Consider the following 15,673-nt stretch of genomic DNA (forward strand, 5'->3'; position numbering starts at 1 on the left):
ACAATAGCCACTGGCAGAGGTGAAAGTGATTCTTGCACCACTTCTATTGGAATGAGCAGCAGCCTGGAAAACAAGATGCAGGATATTTCAGAGACTGCTGGGAGTCATTGCGGTACAAGTAAACACATGGGTTGTGTTAAGGTACCTAATAATAGGAACAGGTACATGTATACTTGCGTGTACACCAATGCTAGGAGTTTGGTAAATAAATTTGATGAATTTGAGGTATTGCTCAAAACATCAAAGGCAGATATTGTTGGGATATCAGAGATGTGGTGTCACACAGATATAAGCAATGCAGAACTGGAATTTGGGGAGCACAATGTGTACAGAAAGGATAGACAGGACAGGAAGAGAGGAGGGGTTATGCTATTAGTTAAGAACCACATAAAATCCAAAGAAGTGGCCAGTCGACATTGCTGGACAATGCAGTGTCAAGTCAGTTTGGTGTGACATAAGTGGGAGATCAAAATTGAGAGTAGGAGTGTGCTATAAGCCTAATGACTCTGATAAGTATAATAAGAAACTGTACACGGAAATAGAGTGGGCCAGTAATTCCCCAGATATTGACTGGAATTTGTGGGTTCGTCACTCACACACTAGCAAGGCTTTTGTGGATTTATTGGATGATTGTTTTCTACATCAGCATGTTTGCGAGGCAACTAGAGGGAGTAATACTCTTGATCTGATTATCAGTAGTGATTCTTCATGCATTAAGAATCTGCAGATAAAGGAACCACTAGGTGGCAGTGATCACATGCTGAAGTGGGATTTACTCAAAGAGGTAACTACCATCAGGGGTAAAGGGAAGGGTTATTGCTTTTGTAAAGGCGACTACGATGGTCTGAGACAGTATTTAAATTCTATACAGTGGGACCTACTGATGATGTTACCTACAGCAAATACAAAATGGGAAGCATTCAAAGAACTTATCTTGGAAGCTACTAGGCTTTACATACCAACTAAGAAATATTTTTCAAGGTTTAGGCCTAAATAGATGTAAGATGAACTAATGAGACATATGGCAGAGAAGAAAAATGTATGGGATACATTTAAATTAATGGGTGACATGAAAGCCTATGATAGATATAAGTTGGTCTGTAACCAAGTCACAAAGGAGATTAGGCAGGCAAAGGCAGATTATGAGAAATCCTTGGCAAAGGATGTAAAGAAAAACAGAAAAGAGTTCTTTATCTATGTAAACTCTAGTAGGAAAGGGATGAATCAGATTGGTCCACTGGATATTGATGGTTCAACAGTTGAGGATCCTGCTCAGGTGGCTAACAAACTAAATGAGTATTTTGCCTCTACATTTACACATGAGGTGCAATTCAGGAAGGGGAATGCCAGACGGGAAGTAAACTCTGGCAGTGAGCTAGATGATTTTGTAATAACTGAGAGGAAAGTGGAGGAAAAATTGTTGAGGATAAACATAAAAAAGGCACCCGGGGTGGATGGGATCTATCCAGTTATATTAAAGGAGGCAGCAAAGGAAGTAAGCAAACCCTTAGCCATAATTATGAGAGCTTCTTTGGACTCAAGGGAGGTACCCATAGACTGGAGGATGTGCAAATGTGACCCCAATTCACAAAGGAGCATCAAAGGCTGTCACAAGTAATTATAGACCTGTGAGTTTAACTTCTGTTCCAGGAAAATTAATGGAGGCACTGGTTAAAGAAGCACTGCAGGATCATCTAGACAAGACTTCAGTTACAGCTCAGACACAGCATGGTTTTGTTAAGGGAAAGTCTTTCCTGACCAGGTTGAATGGATACTATGATGTGGTCACAAAGGAACTGGATGCAGGGAATAACTTTGATATCATATATTTGGATCTTAGAAAGGCTTTTGATACTGTTGCACATGGAAAACTGCTGAACAAATTGGAGCAGGGTTCAGTGTTGGGCCATTGTTGTTTTCTGTATTTATAAATGATATTGATGATGGTATATCAAGCTTACTGTCCAAGTTTGCAGACGATACAAAGGTTGGCAGGGTTGTTAAGGACTGATGCTATGCTGCTGCAACAGGATCTGGAAAGGTTGAGCAGATGGGCAAAGAGGTGGCAAATGAAGTTTAAAATTGAAAAATGTAAAGTACTACATATGGGAAACAGCAACCCCAGAGCAACGTATCAACTCTGTGGTACTACACTGACAGTGGTAGAGAATGAAAAGGACCTGGGGGTAATTGTGCAGGCAGATATGAAGTTCTCTGAGCAGTGCAGATGAGCTGCAAGAGTAGCTCATGGTGTCTTGTCAATGATATACAGGAATGTTTCTAGCAGGGATAGGGATGTGATTATTCCCTTGTATAAGGCATTGGTCAGGCCACACCTTGAGTACTGTATACAGGTCTGGAGGCCTCATTTCAAGAAGGATGTAGAGCTGCTGGAACGAGTACAGAGAAGGGCAACAAGATTAGTGAATGGAAAGGCTTAAGTTTTGCAAATTACAGAGTCTGGAGACTAGGCATCAGCGAAGTGATCTGATAGAGGTGTATAAGGCTTTGAATGGCTTGAGCATGCTCAATGCCGATGGGATTCTTCCTCTTGCTCAGAATAATTAGCTGAGAGGGCATAAATTCAAATTGAGGAAGGACGGATGTCAGATAGATGTGCGGAAATTTGCCTTTAGCCAGCGGGCAGTTGGTTTGTGGAATAGACTTCCATCACTCGTTGTTGAAGTTGATAGCCTAAACAAATTTAAGGCTCAGCTGGACAGGTATTTCGAATGAACGGAGGGGTGAAATGGGAGTAGTGGTTGTGTTTTTTTTTTTTTTTTTTTTTTTTTTTTGCTGATGCTGAATAAGCATGCTTTATTGCATCATATGCCTCTACTAATGCTAATGCTAATAAATCCATAAAAGTCTTACTAGTGTGTGGTTGACCATTGCACAAGTTCCAGTCAATATCTGGGAAGTTAAAATCCCCCATTATAAGACATTCTGATTTACTAGCCCACTCTGTTTCTCTGTACAATTGTTCATTATGCTCATTCGAGTCATTAGGCCTATAACACTCTCCTACTCTTATTTTTGCTTTCGCAGTGCCTATGTCACACCAAACTGACTCAACAGTGCGCTGTTCATCTATATCAACTGGATGCCCTACTTCTGATTTTATGTTTTTCTTAATTAACAGCATAACACCTCCTCCCTTCCTATCCTTTATGTACACATTGTACTCCCCAAATTCCAATTCTGCATTCCTAGTATCAGTGTGACACCACGTCTCTGATATCCCAACAATATCTGCCTTTGATGTCTTGACCAATCACTTTAAATTCATCAAATTTATTTACTATACTTCTAGCATCGGTATACATGCACCTATTCCTAGTTACCCTGACACATCCCATATATAAATGTTTCACGATGATTGTCATCAGTCCCTGAGTTGATGCCTAATTTCTAGACACTCTCTGCACCTGGCACACACAAAGACATCCTCCTTGGCTAGATCATGTTCTGTTCCATAGAGTTCGGCAAACATTTCACAAGTTGCACATTTTTTTAGGCTGTGATGTGTTGGAGAATCTCCCCTCTCAGTTCTCCTTCCACTTTGTGCCCTTTGCTTTGCTGCTCTAGTCTGATATTTTAAATTAATGATGATATTTGCATGATATTGTAAATTAATGAGATCAATAAATGTAATTAATTAATTGTCAATATTACGCTATCTAATAGAATCGTAAATGCAGTGATGCATATAACGCTATATAATTATATGTTAGAGCTACCTAGTTACCACAATCAAAAATTTGAATTCCCTACCACTCTATACAAAAACAATGGCTGCAAGATTCGAATGAAATAACGGTTTTATGTATATTAAGTAGTAATCTACAAAAACTCTTTATCTAAATTAAAAATAAAAATAACCAGCATAACTATAACTGTAAGACTACATATAAAGTACAATATAAAATAACAATTAGGTAAATAAAAAGGCAAACACTTATTGCTTTTTTCTGGTATTCCCTTACCTATAAAACTCCACATGCATGAATGTAGATGCAGAATACCTGATTTTACTTATGAGTTTGTCAGCGACCTGAGTAGGTGGATAATTAACAGTTAATCCATTCACATCAAGTAGACCAGTGTGATTCCACCCATTCCTTCTACTGTTAATATACGTAAACAAGTCTTTGCTGCTTTTCTTATCTTTCTTTGCCAGAGATTTCTCATAACTTACCTTAGCTTACCTAACTTCCTTTGCGACTTGATTACATGCTAGTTTTTATCTACCATAGGCTTCTGTGTCATCTGATAACTTATACACATCCCATGTATTTTTTTTCTCTTCAACAAGTCTTATCAGTTCATCTGACATCCATTTAGGTGTAATCCTGGAATGGTATTTCTTAGCTGGTGTAAAAAGCCTCGTAGCTTCAGGGATTACTTCCCTGAATGCTTCCCATTTAGAATTTGCTATTGGTAATATCGTCAGATGATCCCATTGTATAGAATTTAAAAACTGTCTGAGACCACTGTAGTCATCCTCACAAAAGCAAATGCCCTTCCCTTTACCCTTGATATTAGTTATGTCTTTAAGTAAATACCATATAGCACACTTTGATCACTACCACCCAGTGGGTCTCTTACTTCCAAATTCTTAATGTGTGAAGAATTGTTGCTGGTAATCAGATCAAGCGTGTGCTTCCTCTTGTTGCCCCTCTAATATGTTGGTGTAGAAAACAGTCATCCAATAAATTCAAAAAAGTCTTGCTAGTGTGTGAGCGACTACCCCACACATTCCATCAATATCTGGAAAGTTAAAATTCTCAATTATAACACATTCTGATTAACTGATCCACTCTATTTCTTTGTATATAGTTGTATGCTATACTCATTACAGTCCTACAATGTACCCTATTTTCATTTTCTAGGTGCTTATGTCACACTAAACTGACTCATCATTGCTCTGGCCACCTATGTCTACTGGATTCACTGTCTTAGATTTAATGTTTCTTAACTAAGAGCATAACTCTCCCCCCCTTTCTTGTCCTGTTTCTCCTTTCTGTACACATTGTATTCTCCATATTCAAATTTTGCATCCCTAAGGTTACAGTAAGTATTCTATTTTCAGAAACATTTCTTATATAGCATGTGTATCCTGTATCCTTTAAGAATTTTAGCTGCTCACATTGAATTGAGCTCATGTGATGTCTAAGGTCAACATTATGATAGGATGCCAGGACAGCTCATAAGGTTTTGTCAGTGATATACAGAAGCTTTGCTAGCAGGGATTATTTTTAGATCTGTTCACTCATGAGTAAATAGCCCAAAGAACTTAAAAGCAGTGGCTGAAATAACAGTAGTTTGAAAACATTTAAAGGGATTAAATTTTTATTATTTTTTTAAATCAACACATTTATTCTTGCTATAGGAATTGGTTATATATGTCTAATGCTTGTGTTATTGTTCCAGGAAGAGATAGCAGAGCGCCCCCAAGTTGCAACGCTCTTAAGTTCTCTTGCCAATTACAATGTTGCGATACCAAGTGTAGCAGACCAGGAAACAAAACCAGCACCTAAAGTAAGTAGATTATTATTTGTAAATTCTTAATTTGTTATATATTCATTGCAAGTGCATCTCACAGAATTCACTAATGTAATAGATTAATCAAGAGCACTGATGATTGTTGTAATTAAGAATCATTAGGCATTGTGCCTTAATTTGGAAACTTATTTTTTTTTAAATTCTTTCTTATATTACTTTACTTTTTACTTTACAACATACATTTTCACTCTGAATTAGAATGGTGCATTATAGATGTGGCAGAAAATAAATGTAATGGTAAATTTCATAAGAATAATTTGTGCTCTGTGTTTTTTTTTTTTTTTTATGTCAAATTTTTTTTATTCCAAATATTTCATTTTTATTCCAAACATGAAAGTTTGTAGAAACACATGCTTCTCTAGTAATGTGGATCAGTAAGCCAGAATAAACTTGAATTTATTTTGCAATTATATTGTAAATTTTAAGAAATTACTTATAAAGTAGGGTGGAAGAGGCCGGTTAATCTGGATTATGAAACATAAGATATGAATGAAAAATAATATACCAAAACAAGGCCTGTGAAGTCAGTAAAATTACTCATGGCAACACGAGTGAATTGGCTGAATGTATATCTGTAAACATGCCACTACTACTTTACAATAGAATGGAAAAGGACTGGGCTCTACTATTTTTATATCTCCTTGTCAAGTGAGTAGACTGTAAACTGCAATTTATATAAACTTGTTCAAGGTATAACCATGGGATCCCCGGTCAACAATACTATGGCAAATGTTATGAGGGATATAGAATTTCAAATTTTTAATAAGCTACAAAATAAAAATTTGAATTAGAAGAGGTATATGGTGATGTTTACCATCACCCACAAGGATAATATTGAGAAATTTCCCCATTTTTTTTCTGATACCATTCCGTAAAGGTGAGTACAGTAGTCTCAGATAGTTTTTAAACTCTGTACAGTGGGATCAACTGATGATGTTACCAACAGTAAATTCTAAGTAGGAAGCATTCAAGGAATTAATCGTGGAAGCTACTAAAAGTTTCATACCTATTAAGAAATATTGTTCAAGGTTTAGGCCTAAATGGTTATCAAATGAACTAATGAGACTCGTGAAAGAGAAGAAAAATGCATGGGATGCATATAAATTATCAAGCAACTCAGAAGCCTTTGGCAGATATAAGCTAGTCTGTGATCAGGTCACAAAGGAGGTTAGGCAGGCGAAGGCAGATTACGAGAAATCTTTGGCAAAAGATGCTAAGAAAAACAGCAAGGATTTCTTTACTTATATAAACTCTAAAAGGAAGGGGATGAATCTGATTGGTCCACTTGATATCAATGGTTCGACTGTTGATGATCCTGCTCAGATAGCAAACAAACTGAATGAGTATTTTGCATCTACATTCACACATTTTGCATCTACATTTTCTCCAGTGTTCTTTCCATGCAGTGAATGCACTTTGGTAAAAATCAGGTGGCTAACATTTACACCTGTACTTAATGTGATGAGTTCCATATCACTCTCAACCACCTTACCATGCAGGTATGCCTTCAGCCTACTGAACAATAAAAAATATGATGGTACGAGGTCAGGGCTACAGGGTGGGTGAGGCATTATTTTCCACCCCAGCTGTGTGATCTGTGACAGTGTCCTCTGTGCTGTGTGCAGCCCTGTATTATCTGAAATGACATCCTGCTGATTCAGTTCAAAACTTTTGGTTTTTAAAGCTCGATTAAGTTTTTCCAAGAATAAGCAGTAATCTTTCTTTGTTGATGGTTCTGCTTTCCAAGAAATTGATTTTTATCAATTGGTGCTATCTTGATCCCAAAAGAAGTGGCCATAAGTTTTGTCGATGATTTGGAAAGTTGGCTTTTTGTTTACAAGTGATGTTGGGTGTGCCCATTTCATGGATTATCATTTGGTTTGTGGGTCATAATGGAAGTGCCATTTTTTATCACATGTGATGGCCCCTTTAAAGTACTCAGGACAGCCATCACCAAACCTCTCCAGAAGATCGTATATCTCTTTTCTTGCAGCCATCATCTCTTGTGGGAACAGCTTAGGCACCACCGAGAACAGATTTTTCTGTATCCCAGTCTGTTGATGATGGTCAGAAGACTTCCCTTTTAAATTTTTGCATTGTCCATCACTCATCTGGTCATGTACTTGTAATTTCAAATGAGCTGGTCAGTGAGTTCTTTGTTTTCACTGATTGTAACAAATGTTGGCTTTCCAACTCTTGGTTTGTCCTTGATATCGAAATCACCTTCCTGAAACTGCTGAAGCCACCTTTGGGTATTACTTTGATTAATTGTCTAGTCCCCATAGACTGCCAGGAAATTTCGATGGATAGATGTGGGCGACTAATTACCTTATTTGAACAGGAACTCCATCACACACATACTGTTGCCAGAAACATCTGTCACTTTGTCCATCCATATCTTCGGATGTAAAAACACTAGAAAAATTATATTATTAGGTGTGTTTATGAGTGTGCATGTGTGAGTAATTGTTGGGAGGTTGGGTTGTTGTTGTTTTTTGGAGCATTAGCAACTAAGGCCATATTGCTCTGGGATATACAGTGGTCATTCCCTGACCTTTCCACATCCTCCGTATTTGGTGGTGACGGGCTCGAACCCTGGTCTAATCAAGAAGCGTGTGCTACGCACTGCTGTTCCTTCCCACCTGGCTACTGAGGCGCCTCGTGAGTAATTGTGCATTATTTATTGATTTGTCCTTGTATAATGAAACCTTTATGGGCACCTCCATAGCCAGGTGGGAAGGAGCAGCAGTGCACTTCTTGATTAGACCGGGGTTTGAGCCCTTCACCACCAAATACGGAGGATGCGGAAAGGTCAATGAATGACCACCACATATACTGGAGCAATATAGCCTTAGTTGCTAATGCTCCTTAAAAAAAAAAAAAAAAAAACCCTTTATGAAAGCTTTATTGAATTGAGAGGATGTTCTGTCAGAATTTACAATATAGTTAATCTTCAACTCTTACATTGAAGAAGTTGTCAGGTCAGATTTTCTAGATTATTGTTATTCAGCTCATGTTATGGTCTGTATTTTAGTAGCAGTAGTAATGGCAAATTATGTAAGAAAGCAAACTTATATAGCATCAACCAAAAAAAGAAAAAAAAAAAAAACAGTATACCCATCTGTACCCTCCATGAATTTGTCTAGTTCTCCCTTGAATTTATTCAACCCATACATGTCCACAACAACAGATGAAAGCCTGTTACAACATTCAACCACCCTCTGGCTGAAGGCAAACAGTGTGTGTGATGGAGTTTCTGTTCAAATCAGGTAATTAGTCGGCCACATCTATCCATCGCAATTTCCTGGCAGTCTATGGGGACTAGACAATTGATCAAAATAATACCCAAAGGTGGCTCCAACAGTTATGCACATCTATCCTGCCATTAGCCTTCCTCAACTTGAATTTATGCCCCTTATGTGTGTAGTCTTAGCAAGTGGAAGATTGTGAGAATATTGAGAGACAAGATTCCTGAATGATTCATGCCTGTGATCCTCACCTTCCGCTAACCATCATGATAATGTTAGGATGTTCAAGGGCACTTCAACATCTTAACATTCACTGACAATCAAATGCTTGGACAATATTCCATATTTTACAGGTTTTTCTGATAGGATTTCCAATGATCTGTGTTCATATTAGGTGAGATATTTCAAGGTGCTTGGTATAATATTAGATTTTGTATTTATTTCAGTTAAATCGCCCCTCTTTGATTTTTTTTTTTTCAAAGATATATGATTTAATGAGTTCATTATTTGGATTACATCTTCTGCGGTGTTGGAGAGACTGATTGGCATTTTAGTAGAGGCGCATATGCAAGAAAGCAAGCTTATATAGCACCTTAACCAAAAAAAAAAAAAACACCTTGCTATTTCACCCATCCATTCACTCGAAATGTTTGTCTAGTTCTTATTTCAACTTATTTAAGTTGTTGACCTCCACAACAACAGATGAAAGTTTGTTCCTACCATCAAAGTGGGTGATTGATTATAGAAGAGATGTGTGGCAAATTTCCACACATCTATTCTATAATTGTTTTTCCTCAATTTGAATTTGTCACCTCAGGTGAGTGATCTGAGCAAAAGGAAGAATCCAATCAGCATTGAGCTTGCTCAAACCATTCAATGCCTTATACACCTCAATTAGGTTACCACGCAGGTGCCTAGTCTTCAGACGCTGCAATTCGCAGAACTTAAGCCTTTCTTGGTAACAGCAACCCTTTGTTCCACTCACCAATCTCGTTGCCCTTCTCTATAATTGTTCCAACAGCTCTACATCCTTCCTGAAATGAGGCCTCCAGACTTGTATGCAGTACTCAAAGTGTGGCCCGATTATTACCTTATAGAAAGTGAAAATCAAGTTGTTATCCTTGCTAGCAAAATTCCTGTATATCATTGACAAGACACCATGAGCTACTCTTGCAGTCTGTCTGCATTGCTCTGAAAACTTCATATCTGACTGCACAATTACCCCCAGGTCTTTTTCATTCCCCACTAACTTGAATGTACTGCCACTTGATACATTACTCTGGGTTTACTGCTACTCATATCCAATACTTTGACAAATGTAATGTTAAATTTCTGTTGCCATTTCTCAGCCTACCTGCTCAACTTTTCTAGATCCTGTTGCAGTAGGGTACTGTCATTAACAACCCTGCCACTTTCATATCATCTGCAGACTTCGACATTAACCCTGATATACCTTCATCAATATCATTGATAAATACAGAAAACAACAATGGGCCCAACACTGAACCCTGAGGGACTCCACTAATAACATTAGTCCACGAAATATCCATTGATTATCACTCTGTCGTCTCCCACTCAACCATCCTTTTATCCACTGTAGCAACTTGCCCTTAATACCATATTGCTCTAATTTGTACAGTAGTCTTCCATGTGCAACAGTATCAAAAGCTTTCCTAAAATCCAAGTATATGATATCAAATTCATTTTTTTCATCCAGTTCATAGTAGACTTCCCCATAACAAACCCATGCTGTGTCTGAACTGTAACTGCAGTCTTGTCTAGATGATTCTGCATTGCTTCTTTAACCAGTGAGTCCATTATTTTCCCTTGAACAGAAGTTAATATAATAGGTCTGTAATTACTTGTGTCACCCTTTGATCCCCTTTGTGAATTGGGGATACATTTACACATCTCCAGTCCATTGGGACCTCCCCTGAGTCCAAGGAACCTTTCATAATTATGGCTAAGGGTTTGCTTACTTCCTTTGCTGCCTCCTTTAATATAACTGGATAGATCCCATCCACCCCCAGGTGCCTTTCTTATATTCAATTTCAACAATTTCTTCTCCCCTTTGCTCTCAGTTATTGCAAAATTATTTAGCTCCCTGCCAGAGTTTGATAATCTTCTGGCCTCCACTTTCCTACAGACTTCTTCATTTGTGAATGTAGACATGAAATAGTCATTCAGTTTGTCAGTTACCTCAGCAGGTTCATCAACAAATGAACCATCAGCGTCAAGTGGACCAGCCGCCCGGGCTAGCCGGGTGGGTAAAGTGCCTGCCTGGCAACCCAAAGGTCGCGGGTTCGATTCTCGCCTCGGGCTTGGATCAATGTACTGCAAAAACCTTGGGAGGCGCATTATGGCCACAGAAGCCTATGCGCCAACAACTACCAAAAAAAAAAAAAAAAAAAAAAGTGGACCAATCTGATTCATCCCCTTCCTTCTAGAGCAAATAAATAAAATATAGATAAAATAATAACAATAAAATAATAATAATAAGGAGAAAAGTTTAAAAAAAATTATAATTAATACAAGAAAAGGAAATAGAGAACCTATGCATTTCCCTCCTCCCTTAGGCAATTATCTAGCTGTCCTTTGAATTTCCCCAAACTGTCAGCCTCTACCCACCATGTAGGTAACTTATTCCAGTAATGTATAACTCACTAGCTAAAATAACCTTGTTTTAAAATCATTTATAACTGTGAAAATTTCATCCTCATTCATTTTGGTTATGCCTCTCAGAGCCTTAAACATCTCAATCAGGTCTCTTCGAAGGTGCCTAGTTTCCAAGCTCTGCAACCCGCATATTCGAAGCTTTTCCTCATATGGACGCTCTTTTGCCGGTCTCACCAGGTAACTTACCTGTCTTTGGATCCTTTCAACAAGCACAATGTCTTTCTTTAGGTGTGGTCTCCATAATTGAACACAGTATTCCAAGTGTGGTCTAACAATAGCAATAATGGGAATATGACATCCTTATCTCTACTTGCAATTGTTCAATAAATCATCGATAGGACACCATGGGCCTTCCTTGCAACCATTATACAATACTTGGAGAACTTCATCTCCGTATCGTAACACCCAAGACCCTTCCCTCCACTGTGTATGCACAGTGAAGTTGCCAAAATGATTTCTGGCATGCCATTCTACATTGTGTTTGATTATCAATGAACTGTCCAATCATATAAACATCAGGAAACACTATGCTTTAGGCAGCTACAGTCATGGTTCTGTGTTTTGATGTAATTAATAAGAACTGATGCAACAAAACTTGATAGTGTGTTTTTTTTTTGTTTTTTTTTTTAGAAAAAAAAAATTTTTTTTTTTTTCAAAAGTTTTGGGTTTATGAAAATTATGGAATAATGATGCTAGTTTTATTTTATTTTATATGGTTTACTTCATTTGTGCAATGATTTGATTATATTATTACAATTGTGATTTTATCATATACAATAATTTTATATTGTATTTTATCTTTTATACAGTACTTGTTAAATTAACTACAGTACATATTGCATTTTATCTCTTATACAGTATATATTAAATTATTTAATATTTTATTGTGAGGATTTTAATTTACAGATATATTCACATTTCATTCAAGTGTAATTATTGAAGAAAAATAATAGTTGATTTAGTGGTTATAATTCAGTTTATTCAGTGGTATAACACTGAATAAACCCAAAAACAAGGGAAATTTTATTAATTTTGTTCTTGCGAAATTTAAGAACTAGCTGCTTTTTACACTCATTCTGTTCTTAGTTAACAAAAACTCTGTTAATGTACATCAGTTGGTTAATGATTAACCATACTTTTGTGCAATTAAAGTAAAATTTTTAAAGTATTAATTTAAAAAATGCAATGTAATGCCTATTAACTGGAGTTTTTCATTCTTCTAAACCTGGCTCCAGTTGCTGCAGAGTTTGTTTTAGAAGTGATTGGTTCCATTGGAGAATGCCATTTCACAAGAAAAAAAAATGCATAATAAAAACAAATAAAAAAAACATTTTTTTATATGCTGTCTCTATGCTTGGACACAGTATTCCAAGTGCAGCCTTACAATTGCCTTATACAGTTGGATTGTGACCTTGCTATCATAAGCAAATGTTCAATTAATCATCAATATAACACTATGGGCCTTCTTTGCCACCTGTCTACACTGCTCAGAGAACTTCATGTATTATCCAACTGTATTATAACTACCAAATACCTTTATTCCTATTAAGTCATTGTGAAGGAGCACAATGACTTGAGAGGAAGAATGATCAGTGCCACTGTTTGGCACTGATCATTAACCACTGTCCCAATCTCCCATCATCTGCAAATTTTGACACCATGCTCTTGATCCTTTTGTTGATGATACTTATGAAAATCAGAAGCAACATGTAGACATGGACATGTGTGTGTGTGTGTATATATATATATATATATATATATATATATATATATATATATATATATATATATATAAGATATGAAAACAAGGATGTGTTTTTCCACATCCTTGTTTTCATATTCCACATATATATATATATATATATATATATATGTATATATATAATGGGTGGCACCTAGAACGTCTGTTCAACTTCACCTCATTTCTCTGTGAAGAACAGTATCACTACAAGTGGGCCAGATATGTGTGTGACGTAGGTTTGTGTGTATTATGGGTGTGTTCAGTTGTTGTGTCTGGCTGCTTGGCTACCCAGAAGCATCAGTCACCTGAACAGATGGTTCTGGGTACTCGTCCACACCACAAGAAGGTGGACCAGTCCCAGTAAAACATGTACTGTCTCAAAAGAAATTCTGATCCACTTAGTGTTGCCAGCAGGTGGGCCAGGATCCTCTGGGGGGGCACATTTCAGAGCAGGGAAGGGAGAAAAAAAAAAAAAGAACCCACTCATGGTGCAGGTTATGAAGAGAGAAAAAAATAAAAATAAATAAATAAAGAATTTAAAAAAAGATTATATAAATAAAAAATATATATAATAAAATCAGAAACAACAGTAGTTATGTGACTGATCCTTTGGGACCTCACTTCTACTGTTAGATTAATCTGAATTTATCTATTAATTTTAACCTCCCCCACCTTGCAGCCATCATGGGAGACATCTTACTTAGAATCATACCTATGACTCCAGTCCATGAATGGTTACTGTACAAGCTGGAGCTCATGGAGTAACTGCTCATGGTGGAACATATTGGAGTCACAGGTGTATTCAAAGTAAGAATATGGTTACTGTATAAGCTGGAGCTTAACAAAGAATTTAACACAGTTAAATTCTTTTCTAAAATTCAAATAAACAATGTAACTGTTTACATCCAGCTACTTTGTCAAAATAGCTAACCAGGTTAGTTAAACATAGTTTTCTCTAAGATGCATTTAGGGCTAAAGCCTCAAGCTGTGAGCAAATTTAGACTATGTATATATTAAGTGCAATAGCATCATTTATACACAGCCATTTCTGAATAAACAGAATATTTATAAGGCGACATCGTTTTAAGTTATATCTCATATTGTGAATACCTTCACGAGTGAAGCACTACTTATTCGAAGTAGTGCAATATCATGGCAACTCGTTGTGAAGGTATTCACAATATGAGATATAACTTAAAATGATGCCGCCTTATAAACATTCTGTTTATTCAGAAATAGCTGTGTATAAATGATGCTATTGCACTTAATATATATACATACATGATTTTCTCTTAATAAAACCATATTGTTTCATTATGTTTTTCCCTTAATGTTTCTCGAAATGGAATGCGAAGGCTACCATGTTAGCTTTCAAATTCCTTTTTGACTTAAATGTCTCTTTATCATTGCCTCCATGTTTACCCTACACTGAAGTCAAACTGAATGGTCTGTAGTTACACCTTTCACTCTGAGAACTACCTTTATGTATTGGTGATACATTGGCACTTTTCAAATCTGATGGAATCTCTCCTGAGTCCAATGAATTGAACCATTAACCTTAATGGTTCAGATCTCTCTCTCTCTCTCTCTCTCTCTCTCTCTCTCTGTATATGGCATTGATATTATTATATTCTTGTTATTATTATAGATATATATTATATTTACCTTTGGCTTGAAAGTTTTTCTAGTAAACAATTATCTGTAATTATGGCATTGCTAATTTCATCTGTTTATCTGTATATAGTTTATAGTGGGGACATCGGAGACATGGCATCACTCAGATATAAGGAATGCACAATTTGAATATGGGGAGTACAATGTATGCAGAAAAGACAGACCAGATAGGAGGGGGGTATTGTGCTCTTAGTTAAGGAGCACATAAAATCTAAGGAAGTGCATCCAGTTGATTTGGTCAATGCATTTCTGAGTCATTTTGGTGTGACAAGCACTGCAAAAATAAAAATGAAAGTAGGAATGTGTCATAAGCCTAGTGACTCTGAGGTGTACAGTGAACAAATGTACAGAGAAATAGTGGGCCAATAAATCAGAGTATAATGGGGAATTTTAACTTTTCAGATATTGTCCGAAACTTGTGGGTTGATCACTCCCACACTATCAAGGTTTTTGTTGATTTGTCGAAAGAGTAATATCTGTCTCTATGCTGTCTTGATCTGATTATCTGCAGATAAAAGAACCACCATGTGGAAATGATCACAGTGTATTGCTGTGGGATTTACTTAAAGATGAACTACAATCAAGGTAGTTCATCTTTAAGATTTTTCTTTTGTAAAGGTAACCACAGTGGTCTCAGATAGTTTTTAAATTCTATACAGTGGGACCAACTGATTGATGTTACCATCTGCAAATTCTAAATGGGAAGCATTCAAGGAAATTATACTAGACTTTTCATGTCAACTAAGAAATAGTGTTCAAGACTTAAATC

General features: G+C 36.7%; 1 protein-coding gene across 1 annotated transcript in view; it reads left to right on the top strand.

Annotated features, from left to right (window-relative positions):
- Positions 1–15,673, top strand: part of LOC150078633 (solute carrier family 12 member 4-like) — a 643,041-nt gene that overhangs the window by 189,692 nt on the left and 437,676 nt on the right. The window contains exon 3 of the mRNA XM_090383812.1: positions 5,434–5,541. Coding sequence (XP_090239938.1) covers positions 5,434–5,541 — 108 coding nt within the window. The remainder of the gene's footprint in view (positions 1–5,433; positions 5,542–15,673) is intronic.

Source organism: Mastigoproctus giganteus, chromosome 10 (genome assembly GCF_048544385.1).
Source record: "Mastigoproctus giganteus isolate SK-2022 chromosome 10, ASM4854438v1, whole genome shotgun sequence".
Classification (NCBI taxonomy): Eukaryota; Metazoa; Arthropoda; class Arachnida; order Uropygi; family Thelyphonidae; genus Mastigoproctus; species Mastigoproctus giganteus.